The following is a 23,489-nucleotide window of genomic DNA, read 5'->3' on the forward strand; positions in this document are numbered from 1 at the left end:
CAAAAAGCCATTTCAAATGCTGACTAAAAATTAAAAATCCTTGCATTTTCATCTGTGCCTTATGCTAGGGGAACATCTCATAGCAATTCAGGATTTTACTGCTAAATGTATTACCTGTATTTTGGCAGCCAATGTCCCACACGATAAATGACCAATTTTTACATGGGTGATTTGTTGGCCAGGACACCAAGAGAAACTCCCTTCTCGTTGAGTAGTGCCATGGGTTCTTTGAAGTCTACCTGAACAAGCCGGTGAGACCTTGGTTTAATGTTTCATCCAAAGAAAAGCATGTTCAACAATGCAGCATACCTCCAGCACTGATTTAGAGTGGCAGCCTCGATTATTTTGCCCACAAATATTGAGTCAATTCACTTTACAGTCTATTCTGTGAAGCGTTTTGAGACGTCTAGAAGACTTGAAAAGCGCTATATCAAATGCAAGAATTATTATATATTATGAGTTCAAATTGCCACATGGAGCTTAAACCTATAACTTCTGACTTAAGAGGCAAGAGTGCTATTAACTGAGCCAGGCTGACACCTGAAAACCTATTGATCTGAATATACAGCAGATAGCCAATTATAAACAGTGCAGATCATTTTTTAAAATTTTCTGTTTCAGGCCCCGGTCCAGCTAGGAACGAATTCTGGAAACCCGTAGTTCAGTAAGATGTAGATATTCTGGCAAGTGCTTTGAGGCGTCATCCAAAATATTTTAAAAAATCATTCAGCCTTTCCCTTTATTAGTTTTGCTGATGGCTTGAAATATTGTAGCAAATTTTCACAATTGAGTTATTCCATTTACTAGAGCATAGCGCGGTTCGTGTTTATTTGAAATAAGACTAAAAAAAACAAACATACTCAAGAAATTCAAGTGTATAGATTTCTTTAAAACATGATCCCAAATGTTACAGTTTTTGTGGACATCTGTCAAATTACACCTGCTCACTTGCCCTTGTTTAGTGAGTTAAATATCCAATCTCTCTCATTTGTGAGAGTTTGATCTTTTGATGCATTCCTTCTTCCAGCGGGTTCTTAAATGCTGCCGTTTCAGTTCTGATCATTTTTAAAACATCATCTGCGCAATCGGAGAAAAAATGAGTGTTTGCATTCCTTACTATCCAGTGGGTAATACTTGTCATAGAAATCCAAGATGTATTCTTCAGCTTTGAATCCAAATTTCTGATACAACAACATTGCTGTGTTGCTGGCTGAGACATGTAGAGTCACATCCTTCCCCATACAGGTCTATTGGAGGAGCAAAATGATGAGAGGCTCAGTTAGATTTCCTGGAATGAGGTTAAGGGGTGATCTAACTGAGGGTGTTAAAGTACTTTCCAACTATCTATTTCCTTTCTAAACATCCCAATTGATTCTGCCTTTTGTGGAGGTCCATTCCAAAATTTCACAACCCTGTATGAAGAAATGTTTTCTGATCTCATTGCCAGCCATCTTAGCTGTAATTTTAAGATTTGTTGTTTTGGACTGAATGACATGGCTCAGGTGCTGAGAACAGAAATGGGATATACAGGTCACATTCAAGAAAAGGCGAGGCCCACTTCTTTGAAGTTAATGGAGGCTACACACTGTCTACACCAGCAGCTAAATGTTAATCTATTTTAGATAATTTATCTTCCTTTCCACCACAATATCTAAAACTGGTAGCTCAATGAGATAAATGGTCTTTTGCTGTTCCTGTAACGTTTCCACCTTGATGTATCTTGCATATTAATAGGCTCTGACCCTTACCTCAGTTTATCATTAAAATATAAAATAATGTGGTTGTGCGTGAAGTAATATCCCAGCTGGTTACATACCTGTATTAGATGGTAAATCATAAACGTTGCGATCCCAGCTCTCCTCCACTCTGGATGAACCAGCAGGAAGGAGATATAAGCTTCATTGTACTTCACATCAGGAACCATGAAGCCAAAACCTATGATAACTTTTTTATAAAGGACAACAACACTGAAATCTGGATATTGTAAGCATTCGGACAAGTCGATGCCTGGATGAATTAAAATGAGATAATACCAGAGATTACAGATAATAATGAGATTATATCAGGCAGTGTTTTATCATGTAAATATAATTTAACTTCATTTGCAGAAAAATACTGATAGAATATTATTATATTTACATTATGACTACGACAACAGCACTACTTTTAGCATCTTCAAATAATTTTAACATTTGTATAAAATGTAACTATCAATTACTAGTGTTTCCTCAGACATTAGAGCCTCCAATGTGATATTCACTGAGATCTAACATAAAATAATTTCAAACAACAGGATTTCTTATTTAAATAATCCAAGTGGAGATTCAATAACTGGAATCAAGTTACCCATGTTACACCAAATCATGGGAACTCTGCTCTGTATCACATCTCAGGTAAGTATAAAATGCTGAAGGATTCAAAGTCAAACTTTCTTTAGCTTCCCCAATGACTCATGCTTATTCAATGATTACCAGATCCACGCACACAAGGAAGGCCCCAGATTCAGATCTGATCTCAGGTAGGGCTGTACCGTGAATGATACAATTGGGGAAAAACAACCAGCATCCAGTGGACTTGCTGGAATGTGACTACTGACATCGGCGAGGACAACATTAGTCTAAACTCAAGTCCTAAAGTCACAAAACCTGCCAGTGCTCACTATGTGTGTTCGCGCATGAATAATAGCCAGTAAGTTAGGAAGAAATGGACAAGCACGTTAATGGTAGTAAGATGGCAGTGGTTAGAACAGCTGCAACTATGGACAAGATTCACATCTTAAAAATCATGGTCTGTTCTAACACTACGAAAACAACTTGCATTTATTTAGCACCCTTCATGAGCATAGCGTCGGAGAAAAAAAAAAGTCCATACCTGGCCAGAAAAATTCATGGCACATGGAGTTTATCGTTGGAATAAAGTTAGGGCGAACGTAGCAATAGTCAATAGAGGCTTCCAGGTCAGCTTTCCAGGTGGGATCATTTCTGTGGGGATAGCCCCGGATTTCTGCCAGCAATCGAAGTTTTAGTGGTTTGGAATAAAAATCCCGCCTGTTGGCAAAAACAATGAAATTATAAAATATCCTTATAATAGCTAAAGTTTTATTTTTAAGATCATTTGTCTCAAGCATTTCAACCACAACAAAATTGAATTCTTCCCAAATAACTTTGGAGGCCTTCTGCTAGGATAGCAGAAAGCAGGTAAAACAGTCACCTGCAAAATCATCACACTGCATTCCAATGTGGCAATTAACAGCAACAAATTATATTTGTATAGCACCCTTCATGTCAGGAGGATATCCCGAGCAGGGGGCTGGGATACGGAGGGGTGGTGGATAGGGGAGGACGGTGGCCGAAGGTGTGGTCGAAGGAGAGTCTTGAGACGTATCTTGAAGAAGGCAAGGGAGGGAACGAGGGATGGAGTTCCAAAGGGTCGGGGCAGAGAGGCTGAAGGCCGGAGCGGGCAGGTTGATATGGCGAGTGGAAAATTAAATTAAGTGGAAAATGCATTTAGAAATGAGGCATACATGTTCTGTAAGGAATACATTATATTGTTGTCAGAGAAGCTCAGATTCTAGCAGAGTTCCAGATTTGTTACTTACAAATCGTTCTGCAAATCTTGCTCTTTAGACCCCAGTGGTACAGACCAGCCCTGACCTAATAGAATCGTGGAACAGGCTTGGAGGGCTGAATGGCCTACCCCTGTTCCTATTTCTAGTGAGGATGAAGAGGGTGCAGGACTATGCATGTGGAAAAAACTATGTAGGAATAAGGAAGAAATTCAGCGGTGTAATGTCCATACTAATATGAGTAATACAGAAAGACAGGAAAGTTTGCCAGAGAGATTTGGAGCACAAGTATTATTCCACTATTAGGGTTCCTAATTTTAATGTTGAATCAGGTTAATTCTTCTTATTAAGTATAAGGTGATCTTGTCCAAAAACTTATGGCAAATAGTAAAGGTTTACCAAACACTAATGCCATAAAAGGGTCTTAAATTGGAAAAATAGAAAAAAGTTTAGAACAATCTGAATAGGAGAAAATCATTTCAATGTTATAAAGTAAAAAATAACAGATTTGTTAACCAGTGATTTAAAATACATTTAAATATACACTGCTTTAATACAGTGGATAACAATTTAGGCATACTATTCCCATTTATATCAGCACACAAGTCTCATCCAAGTATAATATCCATTGACAAATGTTTCACCACATTCAACTTTATCATACTTAGAATTTCTGCTTAAATATATATAAATAACAGTACATTAGGGAAATTGCAATAAATCCACGTTTCCTTGTCAGCATTAGTGAAGCCTCCTACAATAATTGTGCTGTGACTGTAGTAGAAATCTCTACCTGATGTATGGTTTGAGGACCCGTGAGGTATATGGGCTAATAATGCTGTGGTTCATAAACAAGTCTCCTGACCCAGTGAGTCGACACATAAACCTCGTTGTTTCGTGCTGATATCCCTTAATGTTTGGCAAAGGAATCTACAAAGAGATGACATAAAAAACAATTCAGGAAAAATATCAATGAAATAAGCGCTGCATGTCTGGAACATAAAATTTCATGCTTTTGATATGAATGATTTTTATGGATAAATACTTGGAATAATGGAGGAATCAGATGTCAATGCTCTCCTAAAGCAATGAAGATAATTAAACATTAAAAATAATAATTCTTGCATTTGATATAGCGCCTTATGACATTGAGACATCTCAAAGCGCTTCAAGAATAAACTGTAAAGTGAATTGACTGCATATTTTGTGGGGGAAACATACACACACCCCTTATATATACACATACACACTGTTCACCATTACAAGTCCATTATGGAAAATTCAAAAAATACATCCCTGAGACGAGCATAATTCCAATGTAATTTTTCTATTCACTGCACTATAGTTTTGGTTTACATAAGGAGTACAATACAACAAACTATTTCATGTTATTGGAAAAAGTACGGGAACAAAATCATGGAAATGTGATAGATGAGTTTAAAAAATACCCAGAGAACATCAGGTTCCAATAAAACAGTGTTCATATTAAAATAAACATCTATTATCAAAACAAATGGTGAAGCAAACCTCTGTAAAATCAAGTTGGTGATTCTGTCCAAAACTAATACATTACTTCGGCCAAAGTTTATCTAAGTTGTACAAGGGGTGCATCACATCGCCATATGACGTGGTCAGTGTACATAGTCTTTTACTAAGCATCTTGTTCCAGGTGGTCTCATGTTTCTACTCCCCAGTGTAACAGTTCATGGCAGTGGTGAGATCCCCAGCAAATTCACTCCTCAATAACACTAACACTACACAATTCTCTAACCCTCTGTCAATATACTGAATCATGTGTGGGTTATTTTAAATATTTGTATTTAACAAAGAACTCAGTGTCCATCCACTTTAATGGAGTAGACATTCCAGAGTACTAAGGAGAAAGGAATTTCTCTGTTGTACTGTACTGACAATGGAAGTAAGGTTTACACAGACCATTCCCTAGGTTAGTACTCAGAAGCTCACCAGCTTCTCCGATGTTGCTTTACAATTGACAGCTGCTAATCATATACATTATATCTGGTAGAGGGATCCCAAATGTGGAGACAATCTTAAAATCAAAGCTCGAATGGTTGGAATTGAGATCAGAAATCATTTCTTCACACAAGAGTGTGTGAAAATGTTAAATTTACTGTGTAGAAGCAGAATTAATTGGGATATTTAAAAAGGAGATAAGACACTTGCAAAGGAAGGGTGTTTAAGGGGTTTAGGGGGAAAGGCAGGAAATGGTATTAAAAGATCTGCCATGATACAATAAACTGGTGGCTTGATAGACTGAATAGCCTCCTCCTGTTTCTATATTCCTGTATCAAAAANGTTCACAACTGCAGAAGCTCCTGCAGTATGTACTTAGCATTCAATTGGGTGAATTTAGTGGAATATTACATATTTAGCTCATTGACTGTATCCAAATTTGTAGGAGGTAATCTCCCCCCCATCCCCCAACCATTTGCGACAGAGAAGTTCACATGACAGGCCTTGAACATCAGAGCTTTAACTGCTACTAAGTGGAATATGATTACATCCAGGACAACTGTGAACTTAAGTGTTAACAAATCACTCATTATGGGTGTATGCAAACTGATTGCGATTGATTCCTAGGATCAAAAGTAGTTTTAGTGTTGTTAAAATGTTACATTGCTAATATCTTTTCTATGAAATAGCAAAAAGCATTTTGACTTTCTTAAACAAAAGGAAAAAATGTCCCACCGAGAGCTTTCCACCTTCCTCACCTGGTACCTGTCCAAAATCTGAAAGTCCTGTCTGGTGGTCTGAAAGGTTTCCAGGCCTACAGGGATCCGAACTCGATTGCCTTCCCTGGCTCCATATAAACCACCAACTAATGAGACCGCAGCGCTTACGGCCTGGTCCAGGTCAAAGAACGGCAGTCCCCGCTCTCTTTTCGCTTGCCTTACGAGCAGTTTGCGTCGCAGTCGCTTGGCTTCAGGGCTCAAAGCCACAGCGTGAGGACAGGCTTCCAGCCTCCGCAGCAGAAGCTTCTCTTCATACAGGCTGAGAACTGTATACTTGAGAGCTGGTGCTTTTGCTTCCTTCTCAATTTGTGCTTTTTTACGCTCTCGAACTCTAACTTGGGGCATCTCGATGGCATCTTCTGGTTCATCAACCTCCATTTTCTCAGTTCTTTCCTCTTCCTCCTCCTCCTCTTCCTTTTCCTCCTCCTCCTCCTCCACCTCATGCTTTATCTGCTCAGGAGCTTTTATTTTCTTCCTGCTCACTATTATGGTGCCAGTGGCCAGCGAAACACTGGGGGGTGGAATATACTCTATCCCAGGATCAATGACTCCATCTGTATCACCCTCATCATCATCTGCATCAGAAAAAAAGGAATCCATTTTTCACAGGTTCTTGCCTCTCCTGAAGGTGTTTTTTAGATTAACAGTAAATTGAAGTAAACCCAAAACAATACTTTTGGATACACCAATACAGTAGAACAAGAGGACACAGGTATTAAATTGCAAAGGGCAATCTCAGAACGGATACTAGTTTTTCTTTACCCAGACGCTAATTAACGACTGGAACAGGTTGCCAGGAAGGGTGGTAGAGGCCAGAACATTTAAAAAGTAGCTTGGTGCTGTGATGGAAGAATGGTAGGGAGGGGATTCTGAGAGATGAGATTGGAAGGGTTAAAGGGCCTTCATCCAAACTAACCTTGTGAGTTACAAAATTTGTGCCTTATCTCAATTTCCAATTCCTATAATAATTCAAGTATTCTATGAATTATTTCAATGCAGTGTTCAGTTTACTCACACGGAACTTCTCTAAACTGAGCATAGAGTTAACAAGATGACTTTGGGCTTATGAAATGTAATTAAAATCAGGAGATTGTATTAACATTATATTCTTGGCTATTAACAAGTGCTATGGGACGCTACCCTGTGTGAGGGCTGCTATATAAATGCAAGTTGTTGTTATTATTACCATGACCAAGGTACTAACAGCACATGTGGAGTTCTGTAGCTCAGTGGTTAGAGCACTCGCCTTGCAAGCGAGAGACCTGGGTTCAATTCCCGGCAGGGCGAAATGTTGGGCAAGTTTCCTTACTCCACACGCCTCTGTTTACCTAGCAGTAAGTAGGAACCCGGTTGTTAAGTCGATTGGCGGATCGTTTTTCTGGAGGTAATAATTCCTTCAAAACAAATGAAAAAAATAAATAATAAATTGGTCACTCAAACCACAACTGTTTGTGGGGTACTGCTGTGTGCAATTCGCTGCCGCATTTTGCCCAAAAAATATACAGTCAATTCACTTTACAGTGTATTCTGTGAAGCGCTTTGAGACGTCTCAAAGACGTGATAAGGCGCTATATCAAATACAAGGATTATTATTATTGACAAACATGAAAGGCCTGCACAATGTTGGCTATAGGGAGATTAGCCACTATAGCTTGAAGGTGTCAGTTTGAAGGTGTACAGACATACCTGCTCAAACCTGGGTCTGAAAGCAATTTTGCGGCAGTGGCAATAAGTCCATGAGGTCTTGTTAAGTGACCTGTCCCAACTACACTTTGATTGGCCTCAACAAGAGAAGAGCTCGGCACATAAAATTGCATTTGCCATGAGATTGATCATTCATGTAAGTAAGATGCTGGGGAGAACTGGTCCACAATCTTCTAAACAGGAATAGCTCTAAACAAGGCAGGCAGGACACCCAGAGTTCACAGTGCAGCCCATATCTGGGTGATCAATATCAATGAGACTATTCAACTTTGTGTTTGATTTGCTCAGGTGCAAAAGCTTTCTCTTTACAGTATGTGGGCAAATGCCCAGCAGGATGGTGCGATAAACTGGATTCATTTCACAGGCACAAGGAATTTCTTCCCCAGAACTGACATCACCAACAAACCTGGCAGTTAAAGTGGCACGTCCAAATTCCTTATCACATAAAGTGCATTATTTTAAACACAAACATCTTGTTTTAATTTTTAGAGTCCATTGTGTGGAAAGCTAAATGGACTTTTACCAACATTTCTTTATGATAGTCAAATGGTCACATGTCCTGTTGTTACTGAACAATTACACCAGAATATAAAGTGGAGGAAAAGAACCCGATTCTCAATACTTGCCATGAAATAATGCCTGTGGTGGCATAACGTCGGGAATAAGGTCCGCTTCAGAAAGGAGACTGGGAGTGGCCGAATGGGACAGTGGGGTTCCTGGAGCAGAGAAGTCCAGTGAGGGGGAAGGAGATGGACTGGTGAGTGGAGTACGATCGGAAGAGCTGAGCGAAGAAAAGTCTATCACTTCTCCTTTCTCCAGGATAAGTTCTGGTCTGCGATTTCTGCTGGAAAACTTTACAGGGGTGGACGAAGCACTCCTGTCTATGAAACCAGCAGCTTCCTTCTGAGCTCTCCGAATGTCCTTCGCTTCCTGAGTGCGAGAGCGTTTCTCCTTTAGCTCTATGGCTGTTTCCACAGGATTGCGACTTGCTCGTTTACGAAGTCCCTCCACTGTAATTATTGGATCCAGCGGTGGCTTGACAGCTTAAAAGGAAGCAGTGAAGGAAGTAAAATGAAGCCTTTAAAGCAAGCAATGAATAAGTCACTATAATATATAACTCAGCTGGTTTCTTTAAAAACTATAACAAAATATTAAAGACAAATGATATCAGATAAACTTGCTGATGTTTCTCCAAATGTATTATTTCTTTAAATTAATTTAAATTGAGTCAAATATCGGATTTTTATTTTTTATCTCCAAATTCTGATTTTACAAACTTTCTGCACGGGACCAACCTCTGGCCTTTAGTGAGGTGCTCGATGGCCTCTCTCCTTCCGGTCTCATGACAGGCGGCTTGTTGTGGACCAGCCTCCACCACCCTGGTTCTCCAAACTGCTGAGCACCTGAGCGGAAGTACATAGGGCTGCCTACAGAGAGACAGCCAGCTACCGTGCTCCACCAAGTTGATGTCTTCTTCCTAAAAATGGCAGGAATAAAAACTACATTTATATAATGCCTTTCACGTCAGGAAGGTGTACCAAGCCTCTGGACAGTCAAGGGTTTGCATCCAAGCTGGGGATTGGAGTCAAGAGGAGTGGTGGGCAATGGGAGGGAAGGTGAAAGTGGGAGGATGACTGAAGGCATGGTCGAAGAGGAAGGTCTTGAGACAGACTTTGAGGCAGACCTTTAAGGAGGCAAGTGAGGTGGGGCGAGACGGATGGACTTGGGATAGTTCCAGAATGTAGGGGCAGAAAGGCCTGATGATGGAAAACAGTACTGACGTAAGTCACTTAGAATCATCTACAAACACCTTTTAGGTCCCAGAAATATTAATTTAATCTACATATCTGAATACAGTTATGAACTTTCCGGACTATTTATGTACAAAACATTGAATTCCTAAAATATTTTGATTTTATAATTCGCTCACCACCCTCATTCCATTCAATTTTCCTCCCCAGTTTTCTCCAAAAATTTCCCTTTCTTTACATTATTCTCCTACAATGGGAGTATCAAAGAAATCTGGGATGCAATTATTTCCAAAATGTCATTCAATAATGTGAGACTTAAGGCTTTGGATTAGTTGTAGGACAAGAGTCATTTTTTCCCATTCAAACACTGGAATATTAGTTGATTTGGGAGCCACAACCAGAAATGACAAAGCAGCGGTCAAGCAGAGGCGTTTCCTGAGCATAGCACAACATAGGAGAAGTGAAGTTAATGGTGACCTGAAGATGGTCATTTTTTGTGCTTCATTTAAAATGAAAAATTTAAAACTATGGAACTCAAGTTCGTCATAACCAGGTTTTCCTGTACATTACTAATGTTGTGTTCACTTTACCTGCTTCCCAACATGAAGGCCCAGTGTTTGTCAATAAACGCACAGATATCTTCTTTCCAACGAAAGTAACCTTGGCGTCCAGTCCCTTCCAGAGACAAGTTGTACATGGCCAACATTACAACCTAGGAGAGAGCACACTAAAATCAGACTGGCATCTTAAATAATAATAACCCTTGTATTTGATATAGCACCTTATCACATCTTCAAGCCATCTCAAAGCAAAGCGCTTCACAGAATATACTGGAAAGTGCAGTGACTGTATATTTTGTGGGCGAAATCTTTAGGATTTACAGGGACAGAGAAAACCATTACATTTTCTACATACAAATTGCCTGTACTACATCACTAACTTGATTCATACCATACTTCACAACTTTTTCTATTCAATTTTAGCAACCTCAATATTGAAATTACTAATGCAAATTTCAACATCAAAACGTTTCAAAGATCTTCACAGGTAATTGGTATCAAGTATAGCGATTGTGAATTTGTAATAGTTACAGGGGACGCTCCTGTGAAGCCCAGGATGGTTTAGGGGTCGGAATGCACCTTCTTAAGTAGTTGTACTAAGTGCTAGAATAAGGTTTTAATAAAATATAGAAGCATAGAAATTATAGCATAAAATTAGACCATTCTGCCTAATTTCTCTAATCCCAATTTCTAGAGACTATCCTCCAGGAGTTTGTAGTAAAGGTATCAGGGTCTTTCGTGTCTTCGCAGGCTGCAAATCGATGTACTTGGCAAAGGAATGTCGGAATCAAGTCGACTCTCTGATAGATTCTTTAATAGGAATCCTAAGTGAGGCGAGTCGACAGTACTCCAGGGCAGACCAGCCAGCCTGGCTCAAGAGCAGGACTAGGAAGGGCAGACTTGGGCAGGGATTCTTCCCACTCAACTTTTGTTTTAACCTGGAAACCAAAGTCCTAAAAAGTAAGATTGTCCAAGTTGATGCTCTCAATGCCAAGCTGGAACAACAACAAAATTACATTTGTATAGCACCTTTCATGTCGGGAGGACGTCCCAAGGCACAGGATAGTCAATGTTTCGGACTATGCAGCTATGTAAACTACATAAAGCTATGCAGTTTTAGCTGGTTAATCTCCAGCTACATTCCTGAATCATACTCATGGTGTGTAAACCTTCACTCTTGCCAATCTGTGCCTAATACTTTCCAAAATTAGGTAAGAAGGATACATCCCTCTTGGATGAAGTCCACATTTGATTCCTGACATAGGAAAATTTCCTGTAGGTGGCATTCTCTTAGGTTTACTCATGTGTCAGACAACCAGCTAAACAAAGCAATCTTGCTCTTTGTATTACAATAAACAGAGCTTCTAATTAACATTAAACATTCAGCATTTGGGTACATGCCAAAACAGACATTCAACACGGGAAGTGGAAATTCACAAATAATGTTGAAACCCGCTGAAGGAGCAGAGTGGTAGGGTGAACCACAGCTTCAATATCTTCAATGCACCAAATAAAGTACTGTACTACAATACTTCATAATATGTTTAATAACCTCTATATGTTTTATATTTACTAAATTCATTAGTTTAAAAAGATCCAACATACTTGTTGCCAGGTTAACTTCAGTCTGTCGAAGTGTTCCTTGTCATCCTCTGAGCAGTCTGAGCAACTGAAACGGAAGAAGTTATCACCTCTCATATAGCTGGGCTGTTCTCCCCTCAGCTGAGCTGCAAAAGAGAAAACAAATAATGAGGTAGAGGGAAGGAGATAGAAAAAAGGATCAGCTTTACGTTAATGTGTCAGTCTGGCTAGGGAGCAGTTTTGCCTCAAAATCAGATGATTGTGCGTCCAAGCCCCACGTTAGGACTCTGAACTCACATTCTTGACTTCCAATGCAGTGCTAGGGAGTTCTGCATTGTTGGGGATGCCATCTTTGGATGAGATGTTAAACTGCCTGTTCACATGAGCATTAAAGATCACTGGAAAAGCATTTTACAGAATGAGATTACTTGGAAATGAACTAAATGTTTTAGTATCTCATAAACAATGAAATGAGTAGCCAAATGATCAGAATTTTTAAGGTGAATTTAGTTAAGGAGGAAACACAAGCCAAGATCCAAGATAATTGGAAGAAAAGCTTTTCTTTAAAATTGTATCAGGTGGGGACCCTTCACTTTTATCACAAGGCAGATGGAGCAAACTAATGACTTGAGCGAAAGAAGGATGATCTAGAAATAAAGAATATAATAAATAATATAATAACCCTTGGATTTAATATAGCGCTTTTCACGTCTTCTAGATATCTCAAAGTGCTTCACAGAATATGCTGTAAAGTGAATTGACTGTATATTTGTGGGCGAAACGTGGCAGCCAATTGCACACAGCAGTGTCCCACAAACAGTCGTGGATTGAAAATGACCAATTTATTATTGTTTTTGGTTTTGGAGGGATTATTATTAGGTGCGTGGAGTAAGGAAACTTGCCCAAGGTTTCGCGCTGCCTGGAATTTTTCTCAGGTCTCTCGCTTGCAAAGCGAGTGCTCTAACCACTGAGCTACAGGACTCCCATGTCCTGTACGACTGTATCCAATATGACTATTTAATATACAGTAAACTCCTGATAACTTGGACCCGGTTTAACTTGTCGCTACCACTTGCGTCATCATGCTATCAATATTCCTGCCAGAATTATTTATACATATGCCTCACTCACCAATGGATAACTCATCACTGAGCCCTTTTCCCTTGAGGTAACAAGTTATCAGGATTTAACTCTAGATTAATCCTTACATTTGGTATAGGGCCTTTCACATCAAGAGGATGTCTCAAAGTGCCTCACAGGATATACTGTAAAGTGGATCAACTGTGTGTTTTTAGTATGGCCAACTGTGGCGAACTCTTGATAAAAAAAACATTACAATTGGCTATTTCCATCTCACAAATTGTTAGAATATCTGTCACTCCGCTACAGCTCAGAGTAATATAAGGCACGAAGGCTATCGTTACAGAATACAACAGTTAGTAGAGGTGTATATGGAGTAATAATACATACCGGAAGGTATCCATTTCTGACACTTTTCACAGTAATAAGACATTTCCTCTGGCCAGGACACTTCTGCTTCGTCACCAAGCTCACTGTTCAACGAATCGCCGCTCTGATCATGAGACAAGTCCACCGAGGCCTGGTCCTCAGACTCCACGATCAGCAGCGTTTCCCCTTCAACCTCTCCTTCTTCCAGGCCCTCAGAAGCCATCATCCTTGGACTTTCTTCCACCAATGGGTGACTGCCCAAGCCTACTACCTCCCCATTATCTTCCATCAAGACAACTCTCTTTGTACTCGAGAGTCAATTCTAACTGTTAGATTTTCCCTATTCCTAATTAACTCTTTCCACCGTTCTGGAGGAAAAAATATTAATCTATTAAACACTCAAAACAACAAAGAGTTTAAAAAGAATCAAAAATCAGATTTATGCTTCTCAGATTTCTGGATGCTCTCAGATGCCACTCGATCTGCTTCCAGCTGGTTTGTCAGAATAATTTGTTCTTCCAACAGTCGAAGATTCTTTTTTTTATGCTCTTGTCGTTCAAGATCTCGGAATACTCCTTCTCGCAATTTCTACAGAAAGAAAATACAATTGGAGGGTTAACGTAATTTTTTAAGTTATAGATGTTCCATAAAAATAGCTCCCATGATGGCTCAGTGACATTATCACATGAACCACTGAACCATTAAGGTCAGAAAGGCTCTACGTTCAGTTCCCAGTCTGTGCCGATTCAGTGATTCTCAGCTGCTGGGGATGTAGTGGGGCTGCAACTGACTTGACTCTGTTAATCAAGGAAATTAAATTAAACAGGGTTCCAACTCCTCCTCATCGGAGTCCTGTAGCTCAGTGGTTAGAGCACTCGCTTTGCAAGTGAGAGACCCGAGTTCAATTCCAGGCAGGTCAGGGCGAAACCTTGGGCAAGTTTCCTTACTCCACACAGAGCCTAATAATAATCCCTCCAAAACCAAAAACAATAATAAATTGGTCATTTTCAATCTACGACTGTTTGTGGGACATTGCTGTGCGCAATTGGCTGCCGCGTTCGCCCACAAATATACAGTCAATTCACTTTACAGTGTGTTCTGTGAAGCGCTTTGGGACGTCCTCCCGACGTGAAAAGCGCTATATCAAATGCAAGGATTATTATTATTATTATTATCATGACGTGTGAGGGCAAAGTTAGGACCATATCAAATCCTACCGCTCCGCCTTCGTCTCTGCTAAATCGTCGTTCTACTCCAAGACAATCTTGGAGGCTAAGGACAACCCCAAGCTCCTCTTCTCCATCACAAACCGACTCCTCTGCCCACCCTCTCCCGCCTCATCCATCCTCACCTCAAATACCAACTGGGAGACGATGCTGAACTTCCTCGAATCCAAAGTCGAGGGAGTCCGCTCAGCTGCCTCTGCCACTGCATCTGCTATACCCTCCCCATCTCCTCCTCCCACCCCTGCCCCTACCCATCCTTCCCTCCACACCTTTGAACCTATCTCCCCCTCCTCTCTCATCACCACTAAAACCTGCATGTAACCGACCACCTGTTCCCTCGACCCCATCCCCACCCTTTGCCTTACCTCCCAGCTCCACCTCCTTGTCCTTCTACTCACTGACATCATAAATCTCTCCCCATCTCCGGTATTGTTCCCACCCCATTGAAAACTGCTGTCATCACTTCTACCTTTAAAAAAACCCTCCCTGGACCCATTTCGAACCTCCCTTTCCTCTCCAAGGTCCTGAAACGAGTTGTTGCTTCCCAGTTTCGCTCCTTCCTCTCCCATCACTCCCTTCACGGGCCCCTCCAATCCGGTTTCCGTGCCACCCTCAGCACAGAAACAGCTCTGTCAAAGTGACAAATTATATTCTGTCCATCTGCGACCAAGCCATCCTCTGCCTCGTCCTCCTTGACCTCTCTGCTGCCTTCGAGACCGTTGAACACTCTATCCTCATCCACCGCCTCTCCTCTCACCTCAACCTTCACAGCTCTGTCCTTAGTTTTCAGATCGTACCTCTCACACCGCCTCCACTTCATTCCCCACAGTTTCTCCTCTAGCCCCCGCAACATCTCATACAGCATTCCTCAGGGCTTTGTCCTTGGTCACCTTTACTTCAATATCTATATGCTCCCTCTTGGTGACATCATCTGCAGACATGGGGTCAACTTCCACATGTATGCGGATGACACCCAACTCTACCTCTCTGTCTCCACCCTCGACTCCAGGACCACTGCTGTCCCGACAGAATGTCTGTCTGACATCAAGTCTTGGATGAGAGCTAATTTTCTTCAGTTGAACGTCAATAAGACCGAAGCTCTCCTGATGAGCTCCATTGGCGCCTTCTCACCTCAGGTGCTGACAGAATCACCATCCGTGGTTGCACTCTCCACCTCACTGAGCCAGTCCGGAACTTTGGCGTCTTGTTTGACCCTCAACTATCCTTTCTACACATCTGCGTCATGACCAATTCTGCCTTCCCCCACCTCCGCAACATCGCCCAGCTTCGCAACTGTCTCACACTGCAGGCTGCCGAAACCCTCATACATGCTTCCTCATACACTGAGGCTCGACTATGCAAACTCATTACTTGTCAACCTCCCCAACTCCTCCCTCCACAGGCTGCAGATCATCCAGAACTCTGCAGCCGCGTCCTCTCCCACACTAGGCTCCGTGACCCTATCACCCCCATCCTCGCCCGACTCCATTGGCACAGAGGATACAGTTCAAAATCCTGGTCCTCACCTTGAAAGCTCTCCATAGTCTTGCTCCCCCCTACCTCTACGACCTTCTAACCCCCCTACCATCCCGCTCGCTCCCTCCACTCAGTGGTCCCTGGCCTGTTTCACGTCCCCCTGCCTCGCTCGCCCCACTATTGGTGGGTGGGCCTTCTGCCACTCTGCCTCCACGCTCTGGAACGCCATCCTGCAGTCCCTCCACCTCGACTCCTCCTTTGCCTCCTTCAAGACCCATCTCAAGACCCTCCTCTTGGACCGTGCTTTTGATCTCCCCCACCCGCCCTCCACCCTTCCCAACCCTGACCCCCAGCTCAGGTACAAAACTCTGTCTGTCCAGCGCCTTGGGACATCCTTCGAAAGGCGCTATACAAATATAATTTTGTTGTTGGGCAAAATTTTTGGGGTCCCCTCTCAGAGTCAAACAATCAACCATTGCTCGGTCAAGCCACTGAGAGCAGAAATATCAAGCAAGTTATAATCAACAACAACTTGTATTTGTACAGAACCCTTCATGCATAGTAGTGTGTCGGAGCCCTTAACAATGGCGGAGCCTTGACACCATTGTCAAGCGCTTCGAATCACTACCCTGCGTGAAGGGCGCTGTATAAATTAAACGCAAGTTGTTATTGGTTATAATCATCCCGCTCACCTAGTTCCTGAAAGTATTAGGGGCAGGTTGGCAAGAACCAAGGCTTGATGACCCCCGAGCGTGTTTTGGGGTATTCATGGGGTCCTAACGAGCTAAAACCCCAATAGCTTGCCATTGCTATTGCCGACTGGCAAGCTTTCCCGCTGCTTGTACCACCCTACCCTGCCCATTTGGGCTGCGGCGTGCAGGGCTGGCAGGAGCTGAGCGGGGTGACTGCCTGCCCCCAGTCACTGGTCTGCCCTTCCAGGTCCTGCCGATGAGCCAGGTTGGGCTGTGCTGTGTGTGCTGGGCTGTGTGTGCTGGGCTGGGCTGTGTGTGCTGGGCTGTGTGGGCTGTGCTGGGCTGCGTGTGCTGGGCTGCGTGTGCTGGGCTGTGTGTGCTGGGCTGGGCTGTGTGTGCTGGGCTGGGTGGGCTGGGCTGTGTGTGCTGGGCTGTGCTGGGCTGTGTGTGCTGGGCTGGGCTGTGTGTGCTGGGCTGGGCTGTGTGGGCTGGGCTGTGTGTGCTGGGCTGGGCTGTGTGTGCTGGGCTGGGCTGGGCTGTGTGGGCTGTGCTGGGCTGTGTGGGCTGGGCTGTGTGTGCTGGGCTGTGCTGGGCTGTGTGTGCTGGGCTGTGCTGGGCTGGGCTGTGTGTGCTGGGCTGGGCTGTGTGTGCTGTGCTGGGCTGTGTGTGCTGGGCTGGGCTGTGTGTGCTGTGCTGGGCTGTGTGTGCTGGGCTGGGCTGTGTGTGCTGGGCTGGGCTGTGTGTGCTGGGCTGTGTGTCCTGGGCTGTGTGTGCTGGGCTGGGCTGTGCTGGGCTGTGTGTGCTGTGCTGGGCTGTGTGTGCTGGGCTGTGTGTGCTGTGCTGGGCTGTGTGGGCTGTGTGTGCTGTGCTGGGCTGTGTGGGCTGTGTGTGCTGGGCTGTGTGTGCTGTGCTGGGCTGTGTGTGCTGGGCTGTGTGTGCTGGGCTGGGCTGTGTGTGCTGGGCTGTGTGTGCTGTGCTGGGCTGTGTGTGCTGGGCTGTGTGTGCTGGGCTGGGCTGTGTGTGCTGGGCTGTGTGTGCTGGGCTGTGTGTGCTGGGCTGTGTGTGCTGGGCTGTGTGTGCTGTGTGTGCTGTGCTGGGCTGTGTGTGCTGGGCTGTGTGTGCTGGGCTGTGTGTGCTGGGCTGTGTGTGCTGGGCTGGGCTGTGTGTGCTGGGCTGTGTGTGCTGTGCTGGGCTGTGTGTGCTGGGCTGTGTGTGCTGTGCTGGGCTGTGTGTGCTGTGTGTGCTGTGCTGTGTGTGCTGGGCTGTGTGGGCTGGGCTGTGTGGGCTGTGTGTGCTGGGCTGTGCTGGGCTGTGTGTGCTGGGCTGTGTGGGCTGTGTGTGCTGGGCTGTGTGGGCTGTGCTGGGCTGTCTGTGCTGGGCTGTGTGTGCTGTGCTGGGCTGTGTGTGCTGTGCTGGGCTGTGTGTGCTGTGCTGGGCTGTGTGTGCTGGGCTGGGCTGTGCTGGGCTGTGTGTGCTGGGCTGTGTGTGCTGTGCTGGGCTGTGTGTGCTGGGCTGTGTGTGCTGTGCTGGGCTGTGTGTGCTGTGTGTGCTGTGCTGTGTGTGCTGGGCTGTGTGGGCTGGGCTGTGTGGGCTGTGTGTGCTGTGTGTGCTGGGCTGTGTGTGCTGGGCTGTGTGTGCTGTGCTGGGCTGTGTGGGCTGTGCTGGGCTGTGTGTGCTGGGCTGTGTGTGCTGTGCTGGGCTGTGTGTGCTGTGTGTGCTGGGCTGGGCTGTGTGTGCTGTGCTGGGCTGTGTGTGCTGTGTGTGCTGGGCTGGGCTGTGTGTGCTGGGCTGGGCTGTGTGTGCTGTGTGTGCTGTGCTGGGCTGTGTGTGCTGGGCTGTGTGTGCTGTGCTGGGCTGTGTGTGCTGGGCTGGGCTGTGTGTGCTGGGCTGTGTGTGCTGTGCTGGGCTGTGTGTGCTGTGCTGGGCTGGGCTGTGTGTGCTGGGCTGTGTGTGCTGGGCTGTGTGTGCTGGGCTGGGCTGTGTGTGCTGGGCTGGGTGTGCTGTGCTGGGCTGTGTGTGCTGGGCTGGGTGGGCTGTGTGTGCTGTGTGTGCTGGGCTGTGTGTGCTGTGCTGGGCTGTGTGTGCTGGGCTGGGTGGGCTGTGTGTGCTGTGTGTGCTGGGCTGTGTGTGCTGTGCTGGGCTGTGTGTGCTGGGCTGGGTGGGCTGTGTGTGCTGTGTGTGCTGGGCTGGGCTGTGTGTGCTGGGCTGGGTGGGCTGTGTGTGCTGTGTGTGCTGGGCTGTGTGGGCTGTGCTGGGCTGTGTGTGCTGTGCTGGGCTGTGTGGGCTGGGCTGTGTGTGCTGTGTGTGCTGGGCTGGGCTGTGTGTGCTGTGCTGGGCTGTGTGTGCTGGGCTGTGTGGGCTGGGCTGTGTGGGCTGTGTGTGCTGGGCTGTGTGTGCTGTGTGTGCTGGGCTGTGTGTGCTGGGCTGTGTGTGCTGGGCTGGGCTGTGTGTGCTGTGCTGGGCTGTGTGTGCTGTGTGTGCTGGGCTGTGTGTGCTGGGCTGGGCTGTGTGGGCTGTCAGCAGCAGTGGCCCGCGGGCCCGCCTGGCTCGGGCACCGGGCCAGAGGCCGCCCACAGAGGGCTGGCTGGATTCCCACAGCCAGGCATGTCACCTTGGAGCCGGTTCAGCACCAAGGAGACCCCGCCGACCTCCCTCCCCCCCCCACACCCCCGGGCCTCGCTGACGGGGACACGGGGCGGGGCGGCTGCAGTGACCCCCGGCGGCACATTGACGGATTGGGGCCTAGACCTGCCCCCGCCGGGGATTCCCTGCCACGGTGTCCGGTGATGGTGGGGTGAGGGGAGAGACTGCAGCCGCGGGTCAGAGCAGCTGCCTCCCTCCCTCCCTCCCTCCCTCCCACCCTCCCTCACCCCACTCGCAGGCCGCGGGCCTCAGCGCACCGAGCGGCGGCTCCGTGTTCCCGAGGCCGCGACTGGAGGTCGCCGTGCGGCTCACTTTGAGCCGAGGCCTCGGTCGGTGCCTCCCCCCACCCCACCCCACCCCCGCGGGGAGCCCCAGCACCAACCTCCCTGTCCAGCTGCTGCCTCAGGTGGACCCCGGCCACCGTGCCCGCTGTCACCGCCACAGAGACGCCGAGGACCACCTTAGAGACGGCGGACATGATGCGAGCCCTGCCCGGTCACCATGGAGACCGGCGGGGGCAGGGCAACCAGGCACCGCCGCCCAGCGCAGAGACATCGATGCCAGACCCCCACCGCTCCACCGCCGAGCGCAGAGACACTGATGTAGAACTGCACCTCCCAACTTTCTCCACACTTTCCCTGTGGTGGTAACCCCCATCTCCCCCTCTCCCCCTCTCCATAGATATATATATGTATATATATACATATATAAATAATACGGTCATTCAATCCACCATTGTTTGTGGGACACTGCTGTGACACGTGATATTGTTCCGCCCACAAAATACCGTCAATTCACTTTACAACAACAACAACAACAACAACAGGATTCCATTTATTGAGCGCCTTTCACGTCGGGAGGACGTCCCAAGGCGCTGCACAGTTGGGTCAGGACCTGAGCATTGGGGGGAAATGGTCAGGGTGAGGGGAGGGAGCGAGGAGGGGGTAGAGAGTTGAGAGGGGAGCTGAAGGCACGGTCAAAGAGAAAGGTCTTGAGACCGGCCTTGAAGGAGGAAAGGGAGGAGGCGGCGAAGGCACTGGGGGATGGAGTTCCACAGCCTGGGGGCTGAGAGGCTGAAGGCCCGGCCACCGATGGTAGGGCGGTTGGGGCGGGGGACGTGGAGCAGACCGGAGCCAGAGGAACGGAGGGTACGGGCAGGTAGGTAGGGGGATAGTAGGTTGGAGAGGTAGGAGGGAGCAAGGCCGTGAATGGCCTTGTAGGTGAGGATGAAGATCTTGAAGTCAATCCTCTGGGGGATGGGGAGCCAGTGGAGGCGAGCGAGGGTGGGAGTGATATGGTCCCGAAGCCTGGTGCGGGACAGTACACGAGCTGCAGAGTTCTGAATGACCTGCAGCTTGTGGAAGGAGGTGGCGGGAAGGCCGGCGAGGAGAGAGTTCCCATAGTCCAGCCTTGAGGTGATAAAGGCGTGGACCAGAGTTTCAGCAGCGTGAGGGGTGAGGTAGTGCCATAGTCTGGTGATGTTTCGGAGGTGATGGAAGGCGGTGCCAGTTGTGGCGCGGATATGAGGGAGAAAGGACAGCTCAGGGTCGAACAGAACCCCAAGGTTCCTGATGGCTTTGAGAGGTGGAGAGTGCAGCCTTGGATGCTGATGCTGTCAGTGCCTGAGGTGCGGAGGCACTGACGTGAGCCAATCAGGAGGGCCTCAGTTTTGCGCACGTTGAGCTGAAGAAAGTTGTCTCTCGTCCAGGGAGCCCTGGTCGCAGATGGCCAAGATGTCATTAGTGACCTTGACCAGGGCAGTTTCCATGCTGGAGGGGTTCAAATAGTGAATGGGTGGAGAGGAAAGAGCGCAGCTGGGAGGCGACGACTCTTTCGAGAACCTTGGACAGGAAGGGGAGGTTGGAGATGGGCCGGTAGCTTTGATAGCTGGGCATCAAGGGAGAGTTTTTTCAGTGTAGGAGTGATGGTGTAGTTTTGAGGGGAATGGGAACAGAGCCAGAGGAGAGAGACAGGTTAATGGTGTCTGTGAGAAGTGGGGCAAGGAGGTGGAGCTGGGAGATAAGGAGTGGAGTGGGGATGGGGTCCAGGGAGCAGGTGGTGGGTTTCAAGGACAAGATGAGGTTGGTGACAGAGGGTGGGGAAACTGGTTCGAAGGTGTGTAGGGGAGGATGGGTAGGAGTTGGAGTTTGGGAGGGAAGGGGTGGGGGGTGAGTGGAAGTTGGAGGGGCAGTGACCGCGGAGCGGATTCCCTTGATTTTGGATTCAAGGAAATCCAGCATCTCCTCGCAGTGAAGGTTGGAGGAGATGACCTGCGTGGGGGGGGGGCGGAGGAGTCGGGTTGTGGTAGAGAACAGAAACCTGGGGTTGTTCTTCGCCTCCAGGATTATCCTGGAGTAGAAGGATGACTTGGCCGAGGCTAGAGTGGAGCAGTAGGTTTTGAGGAGGTCCAGCCAGATTTGCCGATGGACCGTTAGGCCAGATTTGAGGCAGATTTGAGTTCAACGGCCCGCACCTGGCTCTTCAGCAAGCGGAGGTGGGTGGAGAACCAGGGGGAGAAGCGAGAGTAAGAGACAATGCGGGAGGTGATGGGGGCAAGAGTGTCGAGTGTGGAGGAGAGGGTGTTGTGGAGGAGGGTGAGAGCAGAAGAGGGGTCAGTGAGGGACGAAGACCAGAGGGAGAGGAGTTCAGAGGAACAGGAACTTTACAGTACATTCTGTGAAGAGCTTTCGGATATCTCAACGATGGGATAATGCGCTATATCAGCAGCAACGATTATTATTATTATTGTCGCGGTTTGTAGGACATTGTTGTGAGCAATCGTGTTGCCACATTTGCCTACAAACACAGAGTCACTCCATTTCACAGTAAATCCTGTGAAGTGTTTTGAGACGACCTGCCGCCAATGACAAGGCATTATACCAAATGCAAAGGAGTATATTATTATATAAATATATAAGTTGTTGTTCTTCAAGTGAAACATAAATCCATTTCCTGTCTGCCTGTTCAGATGGTGTTAAAGATGCCATAAAACTACTGTATTTGAAAAGAGAAGGGAGTTTCTTGCAGTGTCCTGGCCAACAAATCAATCATTGATCAATCAAGCGGCTATTTGTGTGCAAATATGCGAGTGATCACATCAAATATGTAGTGACTGCACTTTAGAGGAATTTCCTGTAAATTATTTTGAGTAGTTTTAACATTAATGGTGTAATAGCAGATACAAGGAGTATTATTTTACTCAATTACCCAATAAAATATAGTAAGGAACACCCCCCTTCCCCCATCTTGTGTCCGGGCCAACAATCCCCAAATAAGATTGGGCATTCATGTCTGTTTATGCAACATTTATGCTGTGTTCAAAATAGCTGCTGAATTCCCCGACAAAATACACTGTCACTACACTTCACAGTAATTCCTGTCAAGAGCTTTGAGGCGACTCAACGATATTTTAAGGCGCTATATCAAATACAAGGATTATCTATCTTCTATACTAACGAAACAACAACGTCTATGTGTCAGCCAAGATTTCAATACCTGATTGATGTAGAGACATGATTTATACCTCATCCGAAAGGCCTTGCATTTGGGGGTGTCATGGATATATTTTTTGGGGGGGATCTTCTATCGTGGGTTATGACCTAAACAAGCTCATCACACACGTATAGCAGGTTTGCGTTTTGCACTACAGTTATACCTGGTGGATGTGCCGACTCCCAGTGGCGCAGTGGCATTGTGCATCACAGAACACGTACGTACGCACACAGCAAGCACGCACTCAGACAAAGCCAAGCGGAGGGAACAAAATAAAGATGCCTAGGCAAACATCAAGCCTTTCAAATACAAATAAAAAGGCCGGATGAAAGAAAGGCTGATTAAATTAAACTGAAGAACAAAGAACAGAACAGCTTATTGCAATAACTTGAGGACCTGCCAGATCACAAAGTAAACCCCTTAGGTTAGTATAGCTTTGATAAGATCTATCTTTCATGAGCTATGTTCCTAAACAAGCTCATCGCACGTGTGTGGCAGTTTTGCTTCAGGTCTGCACACAGTGTTTATGGCATGTTAAATGGTTTGTGAGTGGTATCACTGTCATCCACATGCCATATTGCATCTTTTGGTTGCAAG

General features: G+C 46.1%; 2 protein-coding genes and 1 non-coding gene across 3 annotated transcripts; 1 reads left to right on the forward strand and 2 right to left on the reverse strand.

The window, feature by feature from the left end:
• Window positions 1-868: 868 nt before the first annotated feature.
• Window positions 869-13,757, reverse strand: kat14 (lysine acetyltransferase 14). Its single transcript, XM_007894436.2, has 10 exons — window positions 13,385-13,757; window positions 11,939-12,060; window positions 10,364-10,485; window positions 9,318-9,499; window positions 8,649-9,065; window positions 6,298-6,893; window positions 4,359-4,495; window positions 2,872-3,047; window positions 1,817-2,007; window positions 869-1,247 (listed from the first exon to the last, which is right to left on the reverse strand). The coding sequence occupies exons 1-10, from the start codon at window positions 13,650-13,652 to the stop codon at window positions 1,074-1,076; spliced, it is 2,385 nt and encodes a 794-aa protein (XP_007892627.2). The 5' UTR covers window positions 13,653-13,757; the 3' UTR covers window positions 869-1,073.
• trnaa-ugc lies at window positions 7,534-7,605 on the forward strand. The gene has a single exon. It is a non-coding gene; the product is annotated as a tRNA-Ala (tRNA).
• A 32-nt stretch (window positions 13,758-13,789) lies between the features above and the next one.
• LOC103179250 (protein PET117 homolog, mitochondrial) lies at window positions 13,790-19,924 on the reverse strand. The gene is made up of 2 exons (XM_007894435.2): window positions 19,783-19,924; window positions 13,790-13,951 (listed from the first exon to the last, which is right to left on the reverse strand). Exons 1-2 carry the CDS (start codon window positions 19,876-19,878, stop codon window positions 13,790-13,792), a joined length of 258 nt encoding a protein of 85 aa, XP_007892626.1. The 5' UTR covers window positions 19,879-19,924.
• Window positions 19,925-23,489: the final 3,565 nt, after the last annotated feature.

This window comes from Callorhinchus milii, unplaced genomic scaffold (assembly GCF_018977255.1).
Source record: "Callorhinchus milii isolate IMCB2004 unplaced genomic scaffold, IMCB_Cmil_1.0 Scaffold3, whole genome shotgun sequence".
Taxonomy (NCBI): Eukaryota; Metazoa; Chordata; class Chondrichthyes; order Chimaeriformes; family Callorhinchidae; genus Callorhinchus; species Callorhinchus milii.